Raw genomic sequence first — 19,826 nt, 5'->3', positions numbered from 1 at the left:
AGACAAATTAGAATAACTACCATAAAAATTTCAATAGCACGAAAAAGAATGGAAAAAACATCTAAGTTGATATTCCATAAATTTCAAACAAACAGACAAATTATAATAACTACCATAAAAATTTCAATACAAATGGTTTAACAACTCTATCAATATAAATGGAATTATTAAATCCCTATAATGGATCAATTTAAAAAAAAAAAAGCCAAACACATTAAACTTTCGTTGTTTCCCCAATGCTATCTTGGACAAGTATTTCAGGAACGTCGTAGAAGTTCCTTGGGTTTGCCTTCACTACAACCTTCTAATTTGGCTTCGCAACGTCCTGAACATAGTACACTTGCCCAACTTGTGAAGCTAAAACGTAGGGATCATTTCCCAACACCTTTCCGATATTGACACTGATGAATTCAAAGCAATCTTTAGTTATTCCTCGCCCATGACTATGAACATCCCACCAATCACACATGAACAAAGTGACACGATTTCCTCCTATCAACTGTACTTCAATGACTTCACGTAGCAGACCGTAATATTCAAGATCATTTTCCCCCAACACAACAATCCCACTGTTTTGTGTCTCTCTTTCCATTTCACTGTCTTTTGTGCGGACCATAGAACCATTTACCATGTAGCAGTTCACAGTCGCTACAACACGATCTGTGCCATCCGCTAAGGCCTGTAAATGTTCAGTCACAGCAGGATGCTTTTCTTGAGCAAAAGAAGTCACCTGCACCAAACATTATTCCAACTTATATACGTAAATAGGTAGACATAAGATGACCTATGAGGGAGGCAAATTTCTCGTTATTTTAACTTACTCGATGTTTGAACCATTGAATAAACTTGCGCTTCCTAGCGATTGTCATCTTTGTTGTGTTTGAAACTTCACGCTCATACTCACTAGTGCAAAATAGGACAATAATGGTGAATTACAAACTTAGCATATATGTAGATGGTTTGATTGCAGAACACTAAAACTTACTCAATGAATGGCTTCACTTCTTCACAATTATTGAGCATATAAAAATGGAGATCCTCCCATTCTTGTGTTGTTAATGATCCAGGTGTGACTTTCCCGACCGCTCGACCACTTATCTTAAAAATGGGTAGTCGATCGTCAGCATCACCATGATCATCACAGTCGTAGACTCTATCTTCCTTATTGAATTGTGTTTCGATATCCTCCATGTATCTTGAACAAAATGTTAGACACTCCTCTAGAAGATAGCCTTCTGCTATTGACCCTTCAGGATGCCCTTTGTTACGAACGTACCTCTTCAGTTTACATAAATACCTACACAAGAGGAACAACTAAACTAAGCAAGCAAGTCAAGAAGATAAAAAATTTTGATGTTTTTATCTTCCAAACTATATTAAGCTACATACCTCTCAATAGGGTACATCCAACGATATTGAACGGGTCTCGCAATCATTGCTTCTTTTGCAAGGTGTACCGACAGGTGAATCATAATCACAAAGATAGCCGGTGGGAAAATCTTTTCTAGCTCGCATAGGATGACGACTATTTCCTTGTCCATTATTTCTAAGTCTTTCACATTCAATGTCTTAGAGCACAACTCCTTGAAAAATGAGCTCAATTTAATAAGTGGTGTGGACAGTGACTTCGGCCAATCACGTATAGCAAGAGGAAGAAGATGCTCCATAATGACATGGTAGTCATGGCTTTTCAATTTCCGCTCTCTCGGCAATGAATTTCGGGAGATATTTGAAGCATAGCCATCAGGGAACTTGACACTCGTCAGGAAGGTACATAGCTTCTTTTTTTCCTCCAAGGATAACGTGTAAGGAGCCGGGGGAATCTCCCAACTACCATCGTCTCGTTCTTTAGCATGCTGGGACTTTCTAATTTTCATTTCCTTCAAATCATGTTGTGCATTCAGATTGTCCTTACTTTTCCTTTTTATGTCAAGCAATGTAGCAAGTAAGGTCTCACAAACATTCTTCTCAATGTGCATCACATCTAAATTATGACGCACTAGAAGACTACTCCAATACGACAACTCATAGAAAATGCTCTTTTTTCTCCATATTGCTTTGCATTTGTTCTTTTGATCTTTGCGTCGATTTCTCTTCCTAGTAGGAGTCTCAAGGGATGTAACACATTCAACATCCACTAATTGTTCAAGCACTTCCTCACCCGTTAACTCCTTTGGCTTTGGTCTAATCTCATGTGTGCCGTTAAAAGATGCCCCATCGTACCTCCATTCATGATCAATGGGTAGAAATCGGCGATGACACATGTAACAGTACTTGCCCCCATTTATTAGCCATTCTGAAGATGTGTCACTGTTGCAAGTAGGACAACCTTTTTCTCCTCTCGTACTCCATCCAGAGAGATCACTATAAGCAGGATAGTCACTAACAATCCATAACAAAGAAGCGAACAACCTAAACTTCTCTTTTTTTGAGGCATCATACGTCTCCACACCAACATTCGAAAGCAACTTAAGTTCCTCAATTAGAGGTTGGAGATACACATCAATATTCTTCTTAGGTCCCTTAGGGCCTGGAATGAGCGTGGACAAAATCAGAGAATGTTGTTTCATGCAAAGCCATGGAGGCAAATTATATGGTATTAGAACCACTGGCCATGTGCTATGGGGAATATGTCCATTCCTGAAGGGACTGAAGCCGTCACTTGCTAAACCAAGGCGAACATTTCGTGTTTCAGAGGCAAAAGATGGATATTTATCGTCAAATGATTTCCAAGCTTTTGAATCGGCTGGATGTGTCATTACCCCATCGTCACTTTGACGTTCATCTGAATGCCATCTCATACTAGCGGCAATTTTAGATGACATAAACATTCTCTGAAGCCTGGGTATTAAAGGGAAATACCTCATTGTCTGACATGGAAGCTTTTTGGGATTAGGTTCTGTAGTGGGATTTCCATTCCCTTGTCCCTTTTTTTTCCATCTTGATGCATGACACTTTATACATTCATCCGCATTAGCATGCTCTTTCCAAAATAGCATGCAATTATTAGGACAAGCATCAATCTTGATGGAGTTAAGAGACAACTTCTTCACCGTCTTTTGAGCTTCATAGAAGGATTCTGGCAAAGTGTTATTCTCCGGCAATGCTTCCTTGAAAAGATCAAGAATCATAGAAAGACTTTTATCTGTTATCCCCCCTAAGCACTTTATGTGAAATAACTTAAGCAGAAAGGACAACTTTGAAAAGTTTTTACAGCCTGGATATAACGGTAACTCAAGGTCTTCCATTAATTTATAAAATGTTTTGGCTTCTTCACTTGGATCTCCTCGAATACCAACATTAGCCTTTGCATGCATCCACAACTTCTCCAACCTCAGCATCTACTTCTTGTGTCGCCATTCCAAATGCTTCATACAACATGTCACTCATATAATTATGCTCTATATTTTGATGCGAGTCATCTAAAGCATTTGCATCAACTTGGCATTCAAAGCTTTCACCATGTCATACCCAACGTGTGTAACTCTTTAACAATCCCAAACTTTAGCAGATCTAATTCTATTTCCGGCCTGGTTTTCCTCCTCTCATTGTTGCATTTCACACAAGGACATGGCACAACTTGGTTTCCTTTTCCTTGTGTAAAAGCAAACTCTAAGAACTTCTTCACACCAGTTCTATACTTGGGGTCATTTTTCTTGCATAGCATCCAGTCATGATTATATGATTCCATATTGTCCTACCTTTGATCCAAGTAGATGAATAATTTAGTCACGATTATAAATAAAGCATCAATCTCAGTCAGTTAAAATGCAGCTTCGTAACAAATTAAATCTGAATTTTCTAATTTCCTTTATTGTTTTGTGCTTTTTCTCTATTTATTCTCTCTATCCTCCAGCAGTGGCCTATACGATTAAAAAGTGTAGAACAAGAGACGGCATTGGAGTTAAAAACTTCTATACATGACAATTGACTAATAACTAAGTGTCATGACAGGTTAGAGGTCCTCATAAATGAATCAAGGAAGCTTCAGAAAGGCATTTGGAGTTATACACAGCTAGAAACTTCTAATTATAATGACGAAGTATCATGTTGCAAAGATCAGCCAAGCCACATAACGATGAAAATTGAACAAGTAAAAAGCGTAACTCTCAATTTCTGCATACCTGAATATTAAGACGGTGCAATTCAGGGTGTTTTCAGCAAACTCCTTCTTCGAATCCAGTAGCAATGAATATTGAACGCTCTGAAATAAAATTTATAATTTCAAAAAATTAGGAATTTCAATTATCTTGTGCGTGATATATATTAGATAAAATTACGTTAAGTAATTGAAATGGCTTCTAGTTGGTATATATTAGATAAAATTACATGAAAACATGAATATTGAACACTCTCAATTTCTGCATACCTGAATATTAAGACGGTGCAATTTAGGGTGTTTTCAGCAAACTCCTTCTTCGAATTCAGTAGCAATGAATATTGAACACTCTGAAATAAAATTTATAATTTCGAAAAATTAGGAATTTCAATTATCTTGTGCGTGATATATATTAGATAAAATTACGTTAAGTAATTGAAATGGCTTCTAGTTGGTATATATTAGATAAAATTACATGAAAACATGAATATTAAACACTCTCAATTTCTGCATACCTGAATATTAAGACGGTGCAATTCAGGGTGTTTTCAGCAAACTCCTTCTTCGAATTCAGTAGCAATGAATATTGAACACTCTGAAATAAAATTTATAATTTCGAAAATTAGGAATTTCAATTATCTTGTGCGTGATTTTGTATAATTGAATGGATTATACAAGCAAACTATCAACAATAGTAACACTTACCGCCAAAATAAGGAGGGAAATCGCCAATTGCGTTTTCAATTAATTTCACTTCAAATTTCTCGCTAATAATTCCCTCCTTTTTTTGGAAGATCTGAATGATTCTTTGAGATTGCATAGCAGATTTTTTGGGTGTTGAATTGGCCTTTTTTTTGTGCGTGATATGCGAAGAAGATAGGGGAAGAAGGAGATAGTTGGTTAAGTTCCTAATTTTGAGTTTTTTCTTTTTTTTTTTATTCAATGGATTATTTTATTATTTTAAATTTTTTTAAGGGGATGGATTACTTTTATTACTTTTTACTTCTTTAAGTCACAAATTATCTTAATTAAGGTGCATGTGAGTTTTTTATTTCAATTTTCCAATTTTTTAACACCTCGGTTTAAGAAATACGTGTCTCTCAAGACCTCTGTACTTTAGCTCAAAACACCTGAATTGAACTGAACTACATATATCACTAAAAGTATTTTTGGATAAGAGAAGAAAATTGAGAGCTGAACTGAACTGAAATTTAGTTGAAGTAATAATTGTTGTTTTTTTTATTTATTAGATAGTGGTTTTTTTTCCAAATTTTATTGAAATTATAATTATTATATAAGATTGAATAATCATGATTTAAATTTCTTATAATCATATAATGTAATAAAAATATATGTTAAAACCAGTTTAAGACTCGTGCGTTCATTGACTGATGTAGCTGATCGATGTCATGTTTAAACGATTATAAGAACTTTATTATTACCTTCCTTACATACACAAATATATCCTACTCTACTCTAGTCATTTGATATTAATGATCAAACTTTACTGATTTCATAGTGTTATAATTGGTATTTTTGTTTTAAGCCACCTTTGATTTGTAAGTAAATTTGTAACTCAGAATGGGAAGCGGGTAACATATAGTCTCCGCATTCGGGGACACCATATCTTTCCCTTTCGTTATATAATAGAGATATGTTGTACTTTAATTCTTGAATGATATATATTTTACATAAACCTTTTTACCTTGATAATTAATCGCTGCTATATAATAGAAAAAGATACGTCGAATTTTATTAATGTTGTTGAACCCTAGTTTTGATGATGACAAAGATGCAAACTAAGTAGTGAACTAATGAGTTATTTAAGTATTTGATTTTTAAGGTATCAGTGAAAGGAACTAGGAGAATACGAAGTCAAGGAAGAAGTCAAGAGAGGATTTCAAAGACTAAGTAAAGATGTTTCTAGAAGCTGATACTGGAGCAACAATGGATCAAGAAGAATAAAAGCAAGGCGTTTTATTTTCTAGTTCAATTGTAAAAGGAACAAGTAAGGATGGTAAGGAACATTGGTAGTCTTATTTGAGAATGAGAGTTTGTTCCTTTCTAAGGAACAAACTAAATGGCACTAAACGAATCTGTTGAAGGAACTTGATATATAAAATGAACTAGACTTAGGCTTGAAGTAGTATAACGGTACAATTATGAAGTTGAGTAAGTCATGCCTAAATATTAGGAAACCAGTTTTATCTAAGTAAAAATCAGTTTTAATAGAAAATCTTTTAAGGAAAAGATTTTGTTTTTCGAAAAAGATAAGAAAATATTTATTCGGTTTTTAAGAAGATTTTATTTAAAATATAATATTTTCTTAAAGATTAAAATTCAGTTTTAATATTAAATCTATTTTAAAGTTAACTGATTTTCGGATAAAGCTCAAGAAACTTCTAATCTTTAGGAGTAGTGGCTAAAACATATCCACGTCCAAAAAGAGATCACGGGATCATGGGACATGATAAGGAACGTGTTCCTTAAGGGAAGGAACATCATGGGATAATGGATTTAACATGAACTCGATTTTAACTCCCACGTTCTATGTGTTTGTCACTATAAATATTGAAGTCTAAATAAGTTCCAAAGTGTGTCTAACTAAGTAATTAAGTGAGTTTAACTAATTAAGTGTCAGTGCCTTCATTCTCTCATAATAGACATTTGTTCTTTGCTTTCTTACTCTAATTCCACTAAGCTTATTTCGATCAATTGTATTTTGGTTTTTGGGGTAAGGGACTTTGAGTGAAGTTCTGTAAGAGAGAGGCTTTGAGTAAAGCTAGTAAGAGTGATAAAAAACTTCGAGTGAAGTTGAGAGCAACTACTGTTAAGGGAACAGTGGCTCAGGAACTTGAGTTTAGGAACTCAAGGTGTGGCTCGAGAATATAATTAGGTAATAACAAAGTTGTTTGGCCTAATTAGTGAAAGAGTTGAGTTTAAAATCCCTAGTGGTCGAGGTTGTTTCTTCTTGTTGGGCCCAAGAAGTTTTTCCTCGTAAAAATCCCTTGTGTTCCTCTAGCTTGTTTATTCGTTTAAGTTTAAATTTCCGCAAAAAATTACGTTTATTTCTACACATACAATTCACCCCCCTCTTGTAGTGTTCTTAGGGAAATAACAATTGGTATCAGAGCTAGAACTCACGACAGACAGGAAACTCTATTGAGAAAAAGATCCAAGGAACAGTGAATACCACCGAGAAACTTGAGGAAGTTTACTCTACTCAAAGGCCTCCTATGTTCAATGGGAAGTAGTACAACTACTGGAAGAACCGCATGGAGATATTCATCAAGGTTGAAAACTATCAGGTATGGAGAGTCATAGAAGTTGGTGATTTCGAATTCACAACTACAAATGACAAAAATGAGGTAACTCTAAAACCCCTCTCTGATTATGACAAATCTGATTTTGAAAAGATGGAAGTTAATGCCATGGCTATTAAACTGTTGCATTGTGGACTTGGACCCCATGAACATAATAGGATCATGGGATGCAAATCCGCAAAGCAAATATGGGATCTACTAGAAGTAACCCATGAAGGAACTAATGAAGTCAAAAGATCCAAAATTGATTTACTTATGAATCAATATGAACTGTTCACCATGAAATCTAAGGAAAGCATTCGAGATATGTTTACTCGTTTTACTAACATTATTAATGAGTTAGCTTCTCTTGGAAAGTTTATTTCATCTGAAGAACAGGTTCGAAAGGTTCTTAGGAGTCTTCCGAAGGACAGATGGATGGCTAAAGTCACTGCTCTTCAAGAAACAAAAGACTTCACTAAGTTCAACTAGTACTTAGAACATTGCGACGCAGATAGTGGTGTTTTCCTTTTTCAAGGAGAACATGATTTGCGTCGTACGTGTCAGGTGGTCCGACGCACATAAGGCTTTTGCAATGCACCTATGGTATGTGCGATGCATATAGCTCGTACTGGTGCTCATTTACCAATGATGTGCGTCGCACTCTTCTTTGCATGCGACGCAAATTACCCTTTTGCGTCATTTCCGTTTCAGTGCGACGCAAATCAGGGGACGCAAATCGTCGTTTTTCTACTAGTACTTAGAACAGCTGGCAGGGTCACTTATGACTCATGAGCTTCACCTTGATACTGAATATGGTGAAAGCTCCAAATCAAAATCCATTGCTCTCAAAGCAGATGATGAAGATGATTCAGACTCAGAAGAAGAAGAAGCAGCCCTCATGGTTCGAAAATTTCGAAAGATGTACAGGAACATGAAGAACGGGAACTTCAAAGGTAAAACTAAGAAATTTTCTAACAAAGCTGCTTGTCATAAATGTGGTAGTACAGATCACTTCATCAAGGAATGTCCACTTTGGGAAAATGACAAAACCAAAGAAAGGAACAAGGAACGCTTTGCTGAAAGGAACAAAGAATCCAAGGCACCCTTCTCTAAAGCAAACGTGCGCAAAGCGATGATAGCTGCTTGGGGAGACTCAGAGACGGAAGAGGAACAACAAACTGAAGAAACAGCAAACCTTTGCCTCATGGCAAACATTGATGAAAAAGAAGATGAAGAAAAGGTTGAGGTAAGTCAACATGGTCTTGAGTCAGACTTAGATTGTAAAACTAGGCCTGAAATATATGATCTTCTTTATGATGCAATTCTTGAATGTAGATATGAATGTGAAAAACGTAAACAAATTGAGCAAGCCCTAAAGGTCTGCAAAGAACACATAGAATGGCTTAAGAAAATGAGAAGAGATGTTGAAACAAGATTCTTTGACTTATTTGATAAAAACTTAAAAATCAAAGAATGCTATGAAATTTTGAAAAATGAAAATTATCTAATCAATTTAGAGATTTCACACTTGAAGGAGTTTGTCCCTGTTCTAAGTTCCTTTGATATAAGATCAACACCTTTGAAAGGTTACATATCTGAGATTGAAAATTTAAATAAAGAAAAAATTTCTTTAAAGGAACATATCTACAATCTTCAAAAGGAACTGGTTGTTGCAAGGAACAGAGGCAAAACGATGGCTGTTCCTAAGTGGATTGAGAAACCACAGACCAAAAGAAAAGAAGGTCTTGGTTTTGAGAACTACAAGAAAAGGAACAAGACCAAAAAATATGTAGATCTACCTAGTGACAAATTTTGTATGTACTATGGAAAGGTAGGTCACTACATAAATCAATGCAAACTAAAAACTGAAATGATTGGCAAGAATGTGAAGATAAGTAACAAAAAATGGGTTGTCAAATCAAGTCCTAATCAAGAACAGGAACCCACGAAAGAAGGGGTTCCTACGACTAACAATTAGTTGATTTTTGCAGGTTGGAGTGAGGGGGAACAACACATGGTATCTCGATAGTGGTTGTTCCAAGCACATGACAGGAGACAAAACTAAGTTTCTCTCACTCACAACCTATGAAGGTGGTAGTGTAACATTTGGTGACAATAAGAATGGTAACATAGTTGCCATGGGCAAGGTTGGTAAGTCACCACTACACTCCATTGAAAATGTATTTTTAGTTGAAGGTCTAAGACATAATCTATTGAGTATTTCTCAATTCTGTAACAAGGGAAATACGGTAAAATTTGATAAAGAAAAATGCTTGATCATCAACATTAAAACTAAGAAGTTTATCTTGGAAAGAACAAGGAAAGGGAACACATACATTGTGGATCTTGACCTTGTTCCTCAAATCAATTTAACTTGTCTTAGTGTTATTGAAGATGATTCGCTTCTTTGGCACAAGCGTCTAGGACATGCTAGCATTTCATTACTTGAGAAACTTAGATCAAAAGATCTTGTTTTGGGATTACCATCAATAAAATTTCATATTGCTCAAATTTGTGATGCATGTGCACGAGGTAAGCAAGTAAGATCCTCTTTCAAATCTAAAATGATAGTAAGTACCAGTAAACCATTAGAACTAATTCATATGGACTTATGTGGACCTATGAGAATTCAAAGTAGAAGTGGAAAGAGGTATGTACTAGTTATTGTAGATGACTACTCTAGGTATACTTGGGTTATTTTTCTCACTAGTAAAGATGAGACTTATGATGAGTTCCTTGTCTTTGCTAAAAGAGCTCAACACTTGAGTGGTCATAAAATAATGCACATTAGATCAGATCATGGCAAAGAATTTGAGAATTATAAATTTGATGACTTAAGCAGAGATAATGGCCTAGATCATAATTTTTCTGCCCCTAGAACACCACAACAAAATGGTGTTGTAGAAAGGAAAAATAGAACTTTGGAGGAAATGTCTAGAACAATGTTAATTGCTAGTGAGCTTCCAAAGAACTTTTGGGCTGAAGCTGTTGATACTGCTTGTCACATAATTAATCGTGTCATGATGAGACCTATCATTAACAAAACTCCTTATGAACTTTATTTTGGAAAGAAACCCAATATCACTTATTTTAGAACATTTGGTTGCAAGTGTTTTGTGCATAATAATGGAAAAGATAATCTTGGAAAATTTGATGCAACGAGTGATGAAGCAATATTTTTAGGATACTCATCACATAGTAAAGCTTATAGAGTATATAACAAGAGAACTATGTGTGTTGAAGAAAGTATTCACAGAATCTTTGATGAATCTGACAAGTACAATCCAAGCATACAGGTTGATGACTATGAGATTGGGTTAGTACAACCAAGTGAGAAAAATGCAGATTCAAATGAAGAAGAAGAAGTAAAAGAGGAAAGGAACGAAGAAATTGGAGATAATCACATCGATGATGTTCCTGTTCCTCAAAGAGGAGAAGATGTTCATGTTCCTCAAGATGAAGGAACAGAGTCTACCGAGGCTAACAGAGGAACAGCTGATCATAGTTCCTCATCTACTCAAGGAAATCATGAGGAACAACATATTCCTATAAGAGAGTTTCAACCAAAACCTTGGAGACAACAAAAGTCACATCCAATGGAACTCATAATCAGCGACATATCCAAAGGTACGCAAACTAGATCTCAGTTAAGGAACTTTTGTGCATTTCATGCGTTCCTATCAATGATGGAACCAAGAAATCATGAAGAAGCCCTAACTGACTCTGATTGCATCACTACTATGCAAGCTGAATTAAATGAGTTCAAGAGAAACAAGGTATGGCATCTAGTTCTCTCAGCTAAACAACAAAAAGTAATTGGCTTAAAGTGGGTGTTTAGAAACAAACTAGATGAATATGGAACTATTGTTAGGAACAAAGCTAGACTTGTAGTAAAAGGTTATAATCAACAAGAAGGAATAGACTATGAAGAAATCTTTGCTCCTGTAGCTAGATTAGAAGCCATTAGAATTTTAATTGCATTTGCTGCTTACATGGGATTCAAATTATATCAAATGGATGTTAAGTGTGCATTTTTAAATGGCTATCTAAATGAAGATGTATATGTTGAACAACCCCCAGGCTTTGAAAACAGTAATCTCCCAAACCATATCCACAAGATTGATAAAGCTCTTTATGGGTTAAAACAAGCGCCTAGATCTTGGTATGAAAGATTATCTAAGTTCCTTTTAGAAAACAATTTTAAAAGAGGAAAGGTTGATAAAACCTTGTTCCTAAAATTGAAAGGAACTGACATTTTACTTGTTCAAATATATGTTGATGACATCATATTCGGAGCAACAAATGAAACATTGTGCAAAGAATTCTCAAATCTCATGAGTAATGAATTTGAAATGAGTATGATGGGTGAGTTAAATTTCTTTCTTGGATTACAAATCAAACAAACTGAAAAGGGAATAATTGTTCACCAACAAAAATACATAAAGGAACTATTGAAGAAATATGGCCTCGAAAACTCAAAGATAAATCACACTCCTATGGGAACTTCAACTAGATTAGATGAAGACTCTATAGGAACAAGTGTTGATCAAACAAAATATAGAGGCATGATTGGTTCACTTTTGTATCTAACTGCTATTCGTCCAAACATAGCTTTCAGTGTTGGTATGTGTGCTAGATTTCAAGCAAATCCAAAAGAGTCTCATCAAACTGTCGTGAAGAGAATTCTTAGATATCTTAAAGGAACAGATGATCTTGGACTCTACTATCCAAGAAGTGATACATTTGAGCTAAGAGGATATGCAGATGCAGATTATGCTGGAGATCTTGTAAATAAGAAAAGCACCTCAGGTATGGTACAATTTCTTAGTCATAGTTTAGTTTCTTGGAGCACCAAGAAACAAAACACAGTTGTTTTATCCACTGCTGAAGTAGAATATGTAGCAGCAGCTGCATGTTGCTCGCAAATGCTTTGGATAAAACAACAACTTAGTGACTATGGAATAAACTTTAATTGTGTTCGTATTTATTGTGATAATACTAGTGCTATAAGTATATCTAAAGATCCAGTGCATCATTCCAGAGTTAAACATATACATTAGACATCAGTTTCTAAAAGAAAATGTTGAAAAGGTTTGATTAACTTGAGTTTTGTCAAATGAGAATCAGATTGCTGATATCTAACTAAGCCTTTGCAAAGAGATAGTATGAAAAATTAAGGCTTGATTAGGATTAATAAAATTAAGTGATTGCTCCTATTTCATTCCCCATGTTTGAATTAATTTGAGTGACTTTGTGTGTAAAAATAATTGTGTTTAATTGCCTAAGACCATTGCAAATTAGAATGTTACAAAACATAAACATGAATTCAAAGGAATTAAAAAACTCACAAATGTCACATAATACTCCCCTTATTGTTCCTAAGGTAAAGAAACATGTATGATATGAAGAACATTGATATGTAGCATTAGTTGTTCCTATAGCACAAGTTCCTTAGCATTTATTTTCTTTCCAAAAATTAAAAACTCATAAAATACCAAAAATCCGAAAAATCCGAAAAATATAGGAATAAGATTTATTAAATCTTGATTCTCATTTATCTTCTTTTCGGTTTTTTTTCTTTTTATTGGTTCTATTTTTTCCCGCGTGTACGAAAACACTGTTGCATGCATTCCCTTCCCTCTTTAATTCATCTCTCTTGAAACCGTGTTCCTTAAAATCTTCATCTTCGCCATTAACGAAACTCCACACACCACTTCACAAACCATAAAACCACAATTCTACTTCACAACATGGCAAAAACCTCACGAAATTCTCCTTTTCCACCCTGTTATTTCCCAAGGAACACTACAAGAGGGGTTGAATTGTAGGTGTAGAAATAAACGTAACTTTTTGCGGAAATTAAAACTTAAACGAATAAACAAGGGATTTTTACGAGGAAAAACTTCTTGGGCCCAACAAGAAGAAACAACCTCGACCACTAGGGATTTTAAACTCAACACTTTCACTAATTAGGCCAAACAACTCTGTTACAACCTAATTCTAACTCGAGCCAACTTGAGTTCCTAAACTCAAGTTCCTGAGCCACTGTTCCCTTAACAGCAGTTCCTCTCAACTTCATCGAAGTTTTCTCACACATACAAGCTTACTCAAAGCCTCTCTCTTACAGAACTTCACTCAAAGTTCCCTTACCCCAAAAACCAAAATACAATTGATCGAAATAAGCTTAGTGGAATTAGAGTAAGAAGGCAAAGAACAAATGGCTATTATGAGAGAATGAAGGCACTGACACTTAATAAGTTAAACTCACTTAATTACTTAGTCAGACACAATTTGGAACTTATCTAGACTTCTATATTTATAGTGTTAATCATGAAGAACGTGGGATTAATGTTAGAGTACATGTTTAGTCCATTAACCCATGATGTTCCTTCCCCTAAGGAACACGTTTTACATCATGTCCCATGATCCCATGAACTATAAAGAACGTGGATATTTTTCAGCCATTACTCCTAAGTAATAGGAGTTCCTTGAGCTTATCCGAAAATCAGTTTTATAAAAATCTTTTTATCTTTAAAACTGAATTTTTAATCTTTAAGAAAATAATATCTTTTAAATAAAATCTTTCTAACAACCGGATATTTATTTTCTTATTTTCTTTTTAAAACTGATTTTATCATTTGAAATTAGATATAACTAATTTCCTATAATTTAGGCATGACTTCTCAAATATTTTTAACCGTTACATATTACACGCCTAAGTCTAGTTCCTTTTATTAACTAGTTCCTTTAACATATTTCTAAGTGCCACTTAGTTTGTTCCTTACAAAGGAACAAACTCTCATTCTCAAATAACTGCCACATTTCCTTACCATTCTTTCTTTCTTCTTTACATTGGAACTAGAAAATAAAACGCCTAGTTCTATTATTCTTGATCCAATGCTTGCTCCAGTATCAACATAGAAACTTCTTTACTTAGCCTTTGAAATCCTCCTTGACTTCTTCATTGACTTCGTATTCTCCCAGTTCCTTGCATTGATACCTTAAACACCATACACTTAAATAATTTATTGTTCACTACTTAGTTTGTTCTTTGTTTCTTTGTCATTATCAAAACTAGGGTTCAACAATTTCCCCTTTTTGATGATGACAACAAAGGTACAAACTAAGGAAAATAAAAATAATATAAGTGAAATAAAACATAAAGAAGAAAATGAAAAATAAAACACAATTATGTAAGTAACAGAATTTTGATTTTTCATTTACCTTAACCAATTTTTGATTTTTCATTTACCTTATCCAATTTTTAATTTTTTTCAATTTTCATTTTTAAGTTTATGTACAGTTTGTTCCTTAAATCATTTTCCCCTTTGTCATCCTCAAAAAGAATAACTCTGCATGTATTGATGAATTGATTTAACACCTTAAGACCAATAGACAAGCACCATGTGGTTAAGTTAGAAAATCAAAGAGTAAACTTGCTCAAACATCAATCACATAATACTAGCCATTCCAAGGAAGAAATTATGCAAATCATTTAGAAACATAGACAAATAGCAAAAGTCATTGATTATATAGCACTTGTTCCATAACAAAACAAAGAAAGAAAAGAAAAAGGAAGAAACAAAAGTGTGTTCCTTGATGAAAGAAACAGGAACAACAAACAAAAAAACTAAGAAAGGGAAGGGGAATGGTGTTCCTCTACAACTTCTTCTTCAACCAATCCTCCAATTTTTCATCACCACCCCATGATTGAGTCCAACCTGTTCCTTCAACTCCTCCAAGGCACGAGCCATAGAGTCCATCTTCTTTTGCTGCGCAACCACGGTATCACTCAAGTTCTTCATAAGACTTATCATAGTATTAGTTTTGGCATCCAAAGTCCAATGAAGATGATTGTAAAATTTTATCATATGTTGTGCAGGAAGGCAGCTTCATTAACCCAGTTAGTATCATCCGGAGTTTCCTGTTCCTTACCCTTGGAACTGAGGCAGATGGGGATTTTGTGAAGGAACTGGAGGGTTTTGAGTGGAAGGCTCATCTGTTCCAGGAATGGAAACAGAAGGTGAAGGGTGATAAATGGGAGGAAGAATGGTGGTGTGGGTGGAAGAGTTGTGGAGGTGGAAGCAAAAGGATTTGGCCTTTTATTTCATCCTTCAACTGCTCAAAATGGAAGGAACAGAGAAGGAGAGGTGAAATGGAGGGTATTTTGTGAAAGGAACAGAGAGTTTGGAGATGGTGGTGGAGTAGGTTCCTTGAGAGTGGAGGGTACCTGTTCCTCATTATCCGAAAGGACTAAGGAGAGTCCTCGTTGGAAGAACAGGAACTGGAGCAATTTTTCACGAGTGCTCTTCTCACTCTCAGAGGAACAGAGGGTTTAGGCTTAGTGGCAATGTGTTTGCGCCTCTTAGGTTTCGGTTCCTCCGGTTAGGAACAGGGTTATCCAAGATTACATCATTATCTCTTCTAAGTCAGTTTGGGCAGTTTTCTTTTTCTGAGGAACTGGAAGCCATTCTTCCTTGAATGAGAAACCTTCTTGGACAGACAAGCCAAGTCCATTTAGGGTCTTCTCATTCAAGATGTTCCCTTGTTTGACTCCTATGTGGTCCAACCGTAAGTCTTACTTCAAATGATGAAGTAGGAAGTTATCAAGGCACCGTACCAATACACAATTGTTCTCAATCAGTGGTTAAATGTTGAATGAAGAGGGAAGGGAATTGATTTGTATGTGGTGGTCAAGCAAAACATGTAACACATATCCAAGAGACCCACTTCATTCCTCTTTTCAGTTCGAGGAATGAGTGCTCTCCAAAAATTAAACAGACTTTGTGAAGGGGAGAGAGTAGTTATGGTTAAGTTTGTTTTGGCCAGCTGTTCCTCCAAAATATTCTAAGATTTTGTCTTGAGGAAAATTCGGAAAGGAAACAGTTCCTTTCCGTTTAAAGTACAAATCAGTTCCTTTGCAAGGAACTTCCCATACTTTGCTTAAAGTGGCTTGATTAAACCTTATTTTCTTTCCTCTAACTCAGTTGTGCAAGTTCCATTGTATTAACAAATTTGCACAAACTCATCCATAGCTAGAGGAACAAGAGCATTATTAAAGGCGAATTCAAACAAGAATTCCATGCCTTGTTCCTTTAGAATGGAGGTTAATTCTAGAAATTCTATTTTATTGCCCATTCTAAATCGACGCAAAAACCCAAAACATACCTAGATTCACTTCGTTCGACCCGTTTCTTGGAAGACGAAGAAACAGTTCCTTTGGAAGGAACAGGTGCAGTTTCTTCTTCTTCCCCCTGAGATTGTTCCGGGGTTTCTTCTTCATCGTCTTCCCCAATCAATTTCTTCTACGCATACTCCTTCTAGGAGATTCTAATTGTTGTTCCTCTATGGGGTTTTCTTGAATTATGTCGGTTTCAAGGGTTTTGGTTGGAGATGAAGAAATTTCCATTTTTGAAGTGTCAGTTGTTTTTGATGTGGGAAAAGGAGAGTTTCTTGAAGTTTTTGCCATGATTTATGAAGAATTTGAGGTTTTTATGGAGTATCAAGAGGTGTGATGAGGTTTCGGCTATGGTGAAGATGAAGAGATTGAGAGGAACAGGGTTTCTTAGGATGAATTAAAGAAGGAAGTATTGCATGTAATAGTAATTATGACATGCGGAAAGAAATAAAGCAAAAATTAAAAATAAAAATAAAGAAGAAAACGAAAAGATAATAAGAACCAAGATTTAATTAAAACTGGTTCCCCTTATTTTTGGGATTTTTTTTTCGGATTTTTCGGATTTTTATGAATTTTAATTTTTGAAAGAAAATAAATGCTAAGGAACTTGTGCTATAGGAACAACTAATGCTACATATCAATGTCCTTCATCATGCATGTTTCTTGACCTTAGGAACAGTAAGGGGAGTATGATGTGACATTTGTGAGTTGTTTAATTTCTTTGATTTCATGTTTATGTTTTGCAACATTCCAATTTGCAATGGTCTTAGGCAATTTAAACACAATTATTTTTAGCACACAAAGTCACTCAAATTGAATCAAACATGGGGGAATGACATAGGAACAATTACTTAATTTTTATTAACCCTAACTCAAGCCTTAATTTTTCATATCTACCTCTTTGACAAAACTCAAGTTTAATCAAACCTTTTTCAACATTTTCTCTTAAAAAGTGATGTCTGATATGTATATGCTTTACTCTAGAGTGATGCACTGGATCTTTAGATATACTAATAGCACTTGTATTGTCACAATAAATAGGAACACATTCAAAGTTTATTCCATAGTCACTAAGTTGTTGTTTTATCCAAAGCATTTGAGAGCAACATGCAAGCAGCTACATATTCTGCTTCAGCAGTGGATAAAGCAACTGTGTTTTGTTTCTTGGTACTCCAAGAAACTAAACTATGACCAAGGAATTGTGCCATACCTGAGGTGCTTTTCCTATTTACAAGATCTCCAGCATAATCTGCATCTGCATATCCTTTTAGTTCGAATGTATCACTTCTTGGATAGTAGAGTCCAAGATCATCTGTTCCTTTAAGATATCTAAGAATTCTCTTACGAGTGAGGTGAGACTCCTTTGGATTTGCTTGAAATCTAGCACACAAACCAACACTGAAAGCTATGTCTGGACGACTAGCAGTTAGATACAAAAGTGAACCAATCATTCCTCTATATTTTGTTTGATCAACACTTGTTCCTATGGAGTCTTCATCTAATCTAGTTGAAGTTCCCATAGGAGTGTGATTTATCTTTGAATTTTCGAGGCCATATTTCTTTAATAGTTCCTTTATGTATTTTTGTGGTGAACAATTATCCTTTTTCAGTTTGTTTGATTTGTAATCCAAGAAAGAAATTTAACTCACCCATCATACTCATTTCAAATTCATTGCTCATGAGACTTGAGAATTCTTTGCACAATGTTTCATTAGTAGCTCCGAATATGATGTCATCAACATATATTTGAACAAGCAAAATATCAGTTCCTTTAGATTTTAGGAACAAGGTTTTATCAACCTTTCCTCTTTTAAAGTTCCTTTTAGAAAACAACTTTGATAATCTCTCATACCATGATCTAGGTGCTTGTTTTAACCCATAAAGAGCTTTATCAAGCTTGTAGACATGATTTGGGAGATATTATTTTCAAAAACCAGGGGGTTGTTCAACATATACATCTTCGTTTAGATAGCCATTTAAAAATGCACACTTAACATCCATTTGATATAATTTGAATCCCATGTAAGCAGCAAATGCAATTAAAATTCTAATGGCTTCTAATCTAGCTACAGGAGCAAAGGTTTCTTCATAATCAATTCCTTCTTGTTGGTTATAACCTTTTACTACAAGTCTAGCTTTGTTTCTTACAATGGTTCCATATTCATCTAGTTTGTTTCTAAACACCCATTTTAAGCCAATTACTTTTTGTTGTTTAGATGAAGGAACTAGATGCCATACCTTGTTTCTTTCAAACTCATTTAATTCAGCTTGCATTGCAGTAATCCAATCAGAGTCAGTTAAGGCTTCTTCATGATTTCTTGGTTCCATCATTGATAGGAACGCATGAAATGCACAAAAGTTCCTTAACTGAGATCTAGTTTGCGTACCTTTGGATATGTCGCTGATTATGAGTTCCACAGGATGTGACTTTTGTAATCTCCAAGGTTTTGGTTGAAACTCTCTTATAGGAACATGTTGTTCCTCATGAGTTCCTTGAGTAGATGAGGAACTCTGCTCAGTTGTTCCTCTGTTAGCCTCGGTGGACTCAGTTCCTTCATTTAGAGGAACAGGAGCATCTTCTCCTCCTTGAGGAACAGGAACATCATATGTCATTATTTTCAAATTCCTCGTTCCTTTCCTCTTTCACTTCTTCTTCTTCTTGTGAATCTGTGTTCCTTGTACAGGTTGTGCTAACCCTATCTCATAGTCATCAACCTGTATGCTTGGATTATGTTTGTCAGATTCATCAAAGATTACATGAATGCTTTCTTCAACACACATAGTTCTCTTGTATATACTCTATAAGCTTTACTATGTGAGGAGTATCCTAAAAATGTTGCTTCATCACTCCTTACATCAAATTTTCCAAGATTATCTTTTCCATTATTATGCACAATAACATTTGCACCAAATGTTCTAAAATAGGTGATGTTTGGTTTCTTTCCAAAGTAAAGTTCATAAGGAGTTTTATTAATGATAGGTCTCATCATGGCACGATTAATTATGTGACAAGCAGTATTAACAGCTTCAGCCCAAAAGTTCCTTGGAAGTTCACTAGCAATTAACATGGTTCTAGACATTTCCTCCAAAGTTCTATTTTTCCTTTCTACAACACCATTTTGTTGTGGTGTTCTAGGGGCAGAAAAATTATGATCTAGGCCATTATCTCTGCTTAGGTCATCAAATTTATAATTTTCGAATTCCTTGCCATGATCTGATCTAATGTGCATTATTTTATGTCCAC

At 35.1% G+C, this 19,826-nt stretch overlaps 1 protein-coding gene across 1 annotated transcript; it reads right to left on the bottom strand.

Moving 5' to 3' along the window:
- Nucleotides 1–304: 304 nt before the first annotated feature.
- Nucleotides 305–3,341, bottom strand: LOC125498796 (uncharacterized). Its single transcript, XM_048647079.1, has 4 exons — nucleotides 1,390–3,341; nucleotides 986–1,297; nucleotides 822–903; nucleotides 305–730 (listed from the first exon to the last, which is right to left on the bottom strand). Exons 1-4 carry the CDS (start codon nucleotides 3,339–3,341, stop codon nucleotides 305–307), a joined length of 2,772 nt encoding a protein of 923 aa, XP_048503036.1.
- Nucleotides 3,342–19,826: the final 16,485 nt, after the last annotated feature.

Source organism: Beta vulgaris, chromosome 6, assembly GCF_026745355.1.
Source record: "Beta vulgaris subsp. vulgaris cultivar EL10 chromosome 6, EL10.2, whole genome shotgun sequence".
Classification (NCBI taxonomy): Eukaryota; Viridiplantae; Streptophyta; class Magnoliopsida; order Caryophyllales; family Amaranthaceae; genus Beta; species Beta vulgaris.
This window is presented reverse-complemented; position numbering and strand designations above follow the sequence as displayed.